The sequence below is a fragment of the Herpailurus yagouaroundi genome, unplaced genomic scaffold (genome assembly GCF_014898765.1).
Source record: "Herpailurus yagouaroundi ecotype Mexico unplaced genomic scaffold, PumYag 182, whole genome shotgun sequence".
NCBI classification, from domain to species: Eukaryota; Metazoa; Chordata; class Mammalia; order Carnivora; family Felidae; genus Herpailurus; species Herpailurus yagouaroundi.
The window spans coordinates 49,196,645-49,206,564 of NW_024412413.1; the positions used below are offsets into that span (position 1 = coordinate 49,196,645).

General features: G+C 35.8%; 1 protein-coding gene across 2 annotated transcripts in view; it reads left to right on the forward strand.

Moving 5' to 3' along the window:
• Window positions 1-8,449, forward strand: part of MDM1 (Mdm1 nuclear protein) — a 33,624-nt gene extending 25,175 nt beyond the window's left edge. For both annotated transcript variants that reach the window (XM_040491483.1, XM_040491484.1), the window contains 3 exons: window positions 3,703-3,955; window positions 6,285-6,344; window positions 7,617-8,449. In XM_040491483.1, coding sequence (XP_040347417.1) covers window positions 3,703-3,955; window positions 6,285-6,344; window positions 7,617-7,729 — 426 coding nt within the window. In that variant the 3' untranslated portion in view covers window positions 7,730-8,449. The remainder of the gene's footprint in view (window positions 1-3,702; window positions 3,956-6,284; window positions 6,345-7,616) is intronic.
• Window positions 8,450-9,920: the final 1,471 nt, after the last annotated feature.

Consider the following 9,920-nt stretch of genomic DNA (forward strand, 5'->3'; position numbering starts at 1 on the left):
AATTAATTATTGAATAGTTAAATTAATGAAATAGAATGATAACTGCTCTTTAATGCCAATTTCCACCTCATCATGCACACAATACAGTTTCCAATAAATCCTTTCCAGTAATCAATTTCCCTCAATATCATTGTATATCTTTTTAATTATAAGATTCAAAATATGTTTATAATATCCAGAAATTTTTTTAATATTAACTTTTAGTGACATTTAATTGTGGGAAGGTTATGGGGCAGCAGCAATTTGGGTAACTTAAAAACATGGGGATGATCATAATAGCTAGCATTAACTGAGTGGTTAACTATGTTCTAGGCCCTGTGCTAAGTACTGTACGTATATTAACTTAAGTCTTCATAATGACTCCAGGAGGTTGGTATTGTTATTATTCTCATTTAGATGAAACTGGGGAAACACAGCTGCCAATTGGTGGGGCAGAATTTAGTCCCAGGCAGTCTGTCCTCAGAGCCCACATTTTTAACTCCTAAATAACACTGTCTCACAAAATTCAGAGGAGAATTCTCATGGTATTGGTTTAATTGTCAAGGACCATTTTAACATCTTATAAATGATATTAAAAAGCTAAGTGTGTGTTAGCTCACTTTATTCATTCATGCAGCAGATGTTACTTATCTGTTTACCCACATGCAATAAAGATAGTGAACAAAAATAGACATGGGGCGCTCAGTTGGTTAAGCAACCAGCTCTTGATTTTGGTTCAGGTCATGATCTCTCGGTCATGAGATTGAGCCCCGCGTCAGGCTCTGCATTGACAGCATGGAGCCTGCTTTGGATTCTCTCTCTCCTTCTCTCTCTGCCACTCCCCACCGACCCCTCCAAAATAAATAAAGTTAAAAAAAAATAGACATAGTTCATGATCTTACGGAACCTACAGTCTGGCAAAAGAGATACACAGTAATCAAAGAATCATAACCCCCCAAAAAGTAAAATTAAAACTAATAAGAGTTTCAAAGCAGTATATAGTGCTATTTTGAAAGGAATTGGCCTAGTCCTGGAAGTCAGGAAGCTTCTTGGAAATCAAGGATGCTTCTTAAAAGAAGTCATAATTGGGTTGAGATACTGAGGAAGAGGAAGAGTTGACCAGGTAAAAAGGGTGGGGAGGAGAAGTATAGCATATGCCAATATCCTGTGGTGAGAAAGAACATAGGGTTCTAAGAAACAAAGGTAAGTATAGTGTGTGGCAGGGAGTAGGTCAAGATGAATCTGGCAAAAATAGCAATATTGAGAATTTTTATCATTATCTTGAGAGCAATGGGAAGTCATTGAAATATTTTAAAGACCTTTCGGCTGCCATGGAAAGCAAGAGTAGACTAGTTACCCTTTGAAGGTCACTGTGGTAGTCTAGGTAGGACAAGTTGATAGCTTGGACTGAGGAGGGTGGACATTGACAGAAGTGGATGAAACTGAAGAATTGTGAATAAGGGGAGCAAAGTCAAGGCTTGGTGCTGGGTTGGATAATGGTGGATGAGAAACCATGAATGACTTCTACGTTTCTGCCTTACCTTGTAGGATTGATGGGGGATGCCCTGCACTGAGTAGGAGAACTCTGGACAGAAACCATCTTTGGAGGGAAATATCAGGAATTTCACTTTCACTCACTCAATTTGATATTTAATGTGCTCTATGTGTCACGTACCATTCTGGGATCTGGGGATTCTTTGGTAATCAAGACAAAATCCCTGCCCTCATGGAGCTTACATCTTCATTCTGAGAGATAGATGATTTTTTAAAAAGATAATTTTAGGTAGTATCAATGCTGTGAGTTAAATAAAACCACAAGTAACCTCCAAGTCATGGGTGAGGTTGCTTTACTATCAGGACAGGCTATCAGGACAGGCACCTCTGCGGAGGTGACAATTTAACTAAGAACTGACTAATGAGGTATGTGCCCAGGCAGAGATGAGCAGAGATTGTTTTCCTGTTTGAAGGAACAGTAAGTACAAGTGTGTAGCAGTGAGAGTTTTGAAGACCAGTGTGACTGGGGCCTAAGAGGGAGGACGAGAGGTAAGAAATGAGATTGGGAAGGGAGGGTGGGTGAGGCGTGGGGGCGTGATTCCTCCCCGGGGAAGCCCTGGGAGGGTGTAAAGCCACACAGCAAATATCTGGTTTACATGATAAAATCACTCTGGCTATTCAGTGCAGAATGGGCTGTATGGGGTGGAGGGGGAAGGAGGCCAATGAGAAGACTTTAGCCTCAAAAACAGATTGCAAAGTCCATTAAATTATACCTGGGAACCCCATGTTACAAATATTGTAAGAGAGATTTCATTCAGGCCTTTTAAGCAATAGTGATACCAATTTGACAGAGATCTCAGATTCTGTGTATATATGTAGAAAAAGAAAAAGTAAATCAGAAGAACATTTTTCCTAAGTGATACTTATAGTTAAAAAGGGAAGCAAGAGGAAGATTTGTGGTTTTATTTTAGATCTTGATGTGAAAAATATGTATGTTTGTTGGATAAGACCCCAGGCCTCTCCACTTTGAAGCAGTAAGCTCTCTAATTACAGAAAAAGATACCAAAGGAAAGCATTGTTTTGAATATTGCATCAATAAATCCAAAGTTAGTAAATAAAGGCCACATTTACAAGAAATAATTAGGAAAGTTTGGAACTGTGTTTGATTTTACTGGTTCGCATTCTTCTAATAAGGAAAATTCTACAAGGACTTTTAAGATAGTGATACATTATCATTGTGGAAAATAGAAGATACCAGCTAAAAAAGGAAATCAGTGGTGTTCCATCTACTGTTCAGGGCAGCCATATTGAATTTTTGAGTTCTTTAGGTGTATAGTGTATTTGTTTATTATGCTGTAGGTAAGATTAATCTATTTTTTTCTCACTTGGCAATGAATTAACATATTTACATATCATTAAATATTATGATCTAATTTTTAATAGCAACGGGATATGCAACGTATAGTTATGCAGGCTGTTTATTATTGAAAGCAATTTTTAAAAAATTAGATGCCTATAGTTATTAATTTTTCTGTTTTGAAAAAGTGCTGTAAAGAAATCCGTCCAGCTACATTTTTGTTCATTTTATCTCTTTTTGTATAAATACTCTCCAAGTATTATTGTGTGACCAAAGAACACAAAATTTTAAGGCTTTTTCTATGTTTTGCCAGCAACCTGGGAAGATTATACTCCCAGGACTCTAGGAGAGTGCCGGTGTTTCCATAGTCTTGTCAGCATCAGTATTATAGTGTGTTTTTGACAAAAAAAAATTTAATCTTTGTAATTTGGTAAGTGAAAAATTAGTACCTTGGTGCTTTTAGTTTGAAATTATTTGATTACTAGTGAGGTAGGGTATTTTTGCTATTTGTAATTTGTCTATATGAATTGCTTATGTATATCCCTTTTCTACTTTTTAATTGTCTTTTTCTTACTACTTTTAGAGAAATATCTATGTAGCAATGGTCATTCATTGTCAATATATAGGTTGTATATGTTCCTCAAATTTGTGATTAAAATTTTTTTAATGTTTATATATTTTTATATAGCTAAATATATTTACCAATATTGTTTGTTAGGCATGTAAAATCTTCCTCACATGGAGGTTACATAGATTTTTTTCATAATTTCTCCTACTGCTTTTGTGGTTATATTTTTTGTGTATTTAAAGATTTTACTTATTATATACAGACACATATATGTATCTTTTTTTTTTTTTTTTTAATCACTTAGAAAGAAAGTCGTGCTATAGCCCTCCTGACTTCTCCAGCTGCTGGTATAAAAACAATTGATCCCTTGCCTTTGAGGGAAGATTCTGAAATCAGTATCCCCAGACGTGCTGAGGTAGCTCTTCCAGTTTCAAAAATTCCAGAATATCCAGCAAACACACCTGGGCAGTCTCCTTCCCCACCCTGTGCTCCGTCCTACTGGCATCCCTCTCGTCGAATTCAGGGCTCTCTCAGAGATCCAGAATTTCAACATAATGGTAATTATTTTGGTTTTTATTTTTTTGTCTTTTAAAACAAAAATGTTATCCTGATGGGTACAAAGGCTTAAGTATGTACTGTATGTTAATAACTTGTGTTTATTATCTAGGGTTTTTTAGTTAATGTAACACATTTCTTTCAATAGGAAAAGTCCCGGGGCGCCTGGGTGGCTCAGTCCGTTAAGCGGCCGACTTCGGCTCAGGTCATGATCTCGCGGTCCGTGAGTTCAAGCCCTGCGTCGGGCTCTGTGCTGACAGCTTAGAGCCTGGAGCCTGCTTCGGATTCTGGGTCTCCCTCTCTCTGACCGTCCTTCATTCATGCTGTGTCTCTCTCTGTCTCAAAAATAAATAAACGTTAAAAAAAAAATTTAAATAGGAAAAGTTCCATCTCATCTTTGGAACACCGAGCTGTGCGGCAACCCCAGTACTTTTGTAGCAGCGTGAGGTTTCCTCCAAGTTCTGTCCTTTCCACAATAGGCAGCCTACTAGATGCCAGTAGCACCGCTTCCCCTGGTGTGACAACTGAACGTGTCTTCAGACATGGCCAAACATTGCCTAGATGAGAATTCAAGGTCATAAATTGGTTTCCTTTAGTTTTATTAGGCATTGCTCTGCTCTTTTCTAGCTTCCACTTTTACTGTTGAAAAGTCTTAATGCTCTTATTTTATTTTATTAAAAAATGTTTTTAAATGTTTATTTATTTTTGAAAGAGAGAGAGAGAGAGAGAGAGAGAGAGAGAGAGAGAGTTAGTGAGGAAGGGGCAAAGAGAGAGGGAGACACAGAATCCAAAACAGGCTCCAGGCTCTGAGCTTTCAGCACAGAGCCCAACGTGGGGCTTGAACCCACAAACCATGAGATCATGACCCGAGCTGAAGTCGGACACTCAACCAACAGTGCCACCCAGGTGCCCCAGTGCTCTTTTTATTTTTGATCATTGTATATGGATTTTTTGCCCCCCGGCATCTTTGGGGATCTTCCTTTTACCCTTAATGCTCTGAAATTTTAAAGCAGGTGTCTTCGTTTTGCTAGTACTCAGTCAACTTTTTCAGTTGGGGAGCCTGGTTCCTCACTTTCTTGAATTATTTCATCAGTAATTTCTTCCCCTCCGTGTTCTGATTCCTGTTTTTCTGACACTCCTCTTATTCCAATGTTGTCCATGTTGAACATTATCTTATTTTCTTATCTTACCTTTCCTATTTTCCATCTCTGTCTTTTTATTTTAATTTGAGAGGGTTACTATTTATTTTTCACCCCTTCTGCGTTTTAAGAAATTTTTGCTATATTTTTTAATTTCTAAGAATTTTTTAACTGTATATTCCTTTTATGTAGCATTCTGTTCTTATTTTATGGATGTCATGTTTTATCTTTTTGAAAAGATAAATGATATATATAATTGTCCTGTTTTGAATATGGTACCCTCGCCCTCAGTTGAACCTGGTGTTCTTCAGTCAGAGCAGTTCTGATAAACCTTTAGAGAGGAAACCTCCATTCCTCTCTTGTGAGAAAGGTCAGTTACCCAGCTGTGGAAATATAAAGAAGGATTTGGCAGACTAATTGTTTTGTAAAAGACTTCAACCAGTTTCCTGGTTCAGGCTTATCTTCACTCCAACTTTCAGGGGTACTTAGTACTCCTAAACTTGAGCTAGGTTAGGAGAACAAATTGGTTGCTTCTTGGATTCTTTCTTCTGCTGACTTAGGATTCAGCTTAGGTATGATGGTAACAAACACACTGCTTTTCTAAGCTTTTTTTTTTTTTTTTTTTTTTTTTTGAGAGGGAGAGAGAGCATGGAAGCAGGGGAAAGAGGGAGAGAGAGAATCTTAAACAGGCTTCACACAGCCTGAGAGCCTGACTCAGGCAGGGCTCAGTCTCACGATTGAAAGACCATGACCTGAGCCAAAATCAAGAGTCATACACTTAACCAACTGAGCCCTGCCGGTGTCTCATATACTCACTGCTTTTCTGTTTGCTTTCCCGTTTCCAAAATTTTGTTGTTTTCTTATCTTCATTTTTCTTGTCCTGTGGGTTTAATGTCATTCTTGTAAATGTGTGTTGTCCCATCTCCCATCTTTAAACAGAAGCCTACTGCATTTCTTTAAAGTTAGAATAGATCAATATTATTATTGAAAAGAATCTAGAAGTTTTCCCATTGCTTGTTTACATATTTGCTAAGCACGTTATAAATTAGTGAATGGCCCATTGATAATAATTTCTATCAAAGATATAAAATTAATAAAAGTTTTGACCATCTTTCACTAAGGTTTTCCTATAAACAAAATATACTGTTACATGGCTCTGAAGGATGATTTTTCTGCCTTTTTTTTTTTTAAGTGGGAAAAGCAAGGATGAACAATTTCCAGCTGCCTCAGCATGAAGTCTTTAACGATGAAGGTATTTCAATAGTGAAATAACATCAGATCCAAGTATGAGGTTTTATTATATGGTAGTTTATAGTAGATCATGATTTTAACATTGGGTTAGCACTTTATAGTTTACAAAGTACTTCTGCAGATATTATATCATTAGATCCATGAAACCCTGTGAGGGGGGGATAAAGTTATCCCCATTTACAAATGAGTAAACTGGGACTTAAGTCTTGAAAAAAATTTTTAGGGCAAACAGATGACAAGAGAGTGTGCCTTGCATCACACCTGAGGTCAATACTCTTTCTTTTTTTCCATCCTGGCTGGCTGTGGGCTCAGGAATCCAGTCTAGCATTATATGTATCATTTGTTCCAAATGCTCAATTTTCAATTATCAGTTATCAAAAAAAATATGATTAGGGCAAATGGACTTTTTTTCTTGTGTTGTATTCATTCTGAAAAATTCATTTGCTTCTAATAGCGGCAGCAGGAATTTTGAATTCCTGATGTGAGCAATCAAAGTTACTATTTTAACTCATTCTAGGATGTATGAAATTATTGAATTTATAAATTTTGGATTTGAAAATAAATTTGAATGAATACTTTATATAAGTTCACATAGGAACTGACTGAAGATTTTCACATTGAAGATTTTCTCTCCTCTTAACAAACTTGGGACTTTTTTCAGAATTCAGTGAGCCAGAAATCAAGTTATTATGTTTTGAAACATAAATATCCGGACACTTTGAATCCCGTTCTGTTTTCTTCTTAGTGGAAGAATAGCGTTTACAAATAATCTTGTAACATATTTGCTTACTCAGAATGAGGAATTTCTGTCCTAATGAAGGGTAGCATATTAAAGTCAAACATTAAGTGAGATTATTTAGGAAATGTGAACATTAAGTACCGTATGAAGGTATGGCATTTTGTTTTTAAAAAGCTTAAAAAAGCTTTTTGCTCAGAAGAGCTGTGCGTTTTAAAGTAGGGCAAGACAGTGTGATGATGAATTGTTTCCAAGTAATACTGAAATCACAGGCCATGTGTTTAGGTAATGTCATTGTGGGATTTCAGGAAGGAAACAATGCTCATTTGACACGAAAGTGTTTGATTTCTCAATATGGTAAACTTGGGAAATTGTGGTGAACTGTCTTGAAAATGTTAATATCTTTTATTTTAATAATTTTTTCTGACAGAGTCAATTTTGACATCACAAAGCCTGATGCTTTTAATTTTCTGTTCATGTTATAAAACATTGTGTTTATATTAGAGATACTTTCTGATTATGCTTTTTTCATTGCAGATGAAGACAGATTATCTGAGATTTCTGCTCGCTCCGCAGCTTCTAGTCTCCAGGCTTTTCAAACTCTGGCACGAGCTCAGAAAAGGAAGGAGAATTTCTGGGGCAAAACATAATCACCATATATCTAGTTGAGTTGCCTAACAATCTAGGGAACCATTAGCATAATTTTTCCTTATTGCTTTACTATGTTAAGACTTTTAAAGTATTTGGATTTTTTCCCCACAGTTCCTACTTAAAAAGAGTTGTTTGAGTTTTCAATAGCCAATTCAGTTTCCTTGGAAAATGTTAACACTCGTTCATACAAATTCAACCTAAAGAATTCTTTTGGCACCTATCCCAAAGTACAAAGACATAGGTTTCTTCACATATTCTAACTTTTGTATTAAGGGTAGCTGGTAAAATTGTGAATTTTACCTATCCAGAGGATATTCTAAAAAATAAAGTGAAGTAAAAATTAAGATCTAAATGTGAAGTGTATGTTCCTTGATTATTGGCTCTGTGTATCTTTATAATCTGTAGATGTCATAAGATGAATTTGTTCTTCCCGTAACTTTTGCTGTAGTATTTCTTTTTATTTTAGTACCTTCTGTATGTGGTTGCAGTGTTAAGGCAATTGTACTTTAAATTGAAAATATGAGCTGTATATATTTTTCTTATTTATGTAACAAAGTTTGCTGAGAGAATATGTATATTTTTGATCTTTGTGTGTATTCTTTTTGTATAAGGACTTTGGCTTACATTTGAATAATGTCTCAATTTTGAAAAATTATTTGTATAATGGAGAGTTAAAACTTTGTAGACATTTTGAAATAAAAATTGATCAAGTATTTTAATTCTTTTTGTTTGAAGTGTTTCAAGTGTTTGGCTTCTCCAGAAAGTTATTACACGTAATAAACAATTAGTAATAAACAATTACCTTTTAGACACGTTTTACTCATAACAAGTTAACTAAATGTTTTACTTCTTTTCCAGCTGTCAGAATGCAACAAAACTGTTCACAATAATTTTGAATGAATATAGGAAAAATAGAAGATTTCCAAGGCAGACTCATTTTCAAAAATTTAACACATACTTTTTGACTGTTCCTTCATTCATAGAACATGTTCTGTTTTCCTAGTCTTAATCTTGCAAATCATAATCTATCTAACTTCCTAAAAAATATGAATTTCATAAATATGACATGTGATGTGTACAGGACTACATATATACAAGGTACCGAAGGTAAAATATATGAAATACTCATGCCCGTTGGTTAGAAAACAAATGAGCAGTTTGTTTTAAAGTACTTACTTTGGTCAAAAGTGCTTTTGCAAATCCTTGATTCACAATAAGTTTATTAAAGATCTTACATTATCAGGTTATAAATAATTGGGCATACACATGTTTGCCTACATCTCACTGACTTTTGTTTGTTGGTAAAGTTTTTAAGGCACTGAAGATGGAAATAAAAGTTAGAAATTAATGTGTAATTGGATTTTAGAACACAATCATTTGGATTCTATACACATGTACTGAGGCATATTAGCTGTAAAATAAAGTCGGAACATACTGTGTCTCTAGAAGCTTAGGGGTATCATCATCCTCTTCCTCTAAAGTTGGTTAGTTTGGTTGGTTAGGATAGAATTTTCAATGACTGATCACTGATCTACGGTAAAGAAAGGAATGACAGCCAGCTTGCAGGGAATGTGTATCTAACACAGTGCATCTTACCCAAGGTACACATTGTAAAATATGGGTACATCTGTTAGAATAAGTCACACCACATGAACTTGCTCTGTCAGATGTTAGATGGATTAAGGTATGGTTCTGATGAGGCTGAGTTCATTACCCCACTCTGGGTGACAATTTAGCATTGTAGTATACTGCTGATTGCCTCTTAAAAGCCCTACGCAGTGGCCCTGGGGAGAGAATAGTGTTGAGAGATTAGTCCTGTTTCGTCACTTGTACTGACTGAAAACAGCTTAAAGGATAGGCGTTTGAGTTGGTGGGTAAGTAGTTTTAGTTACGTGAGAAATATTCCATGAGATGTGCTGACACTTAGGAGTTGGCATTGTTAATTCAATTTTTAAATCAATTTTATTTTGGCATGCTTTTATGTACAATAAACAGCGATCATTAAGAATTTGCAGCTTGAGTTTGGAAAGAACACATACCTCTGTGAAACCACCCTACAACCAAGATATGTTATTACGTTTCCATCGTCCTAAAAATTTCATTTCCCTCTGCAGTTCAATCCTTCCTTCCACCTCTGATCCCAAGGTGATCGCTAATCTGCTGTGTCAGGATGGTTTGCAAGAACTGTGT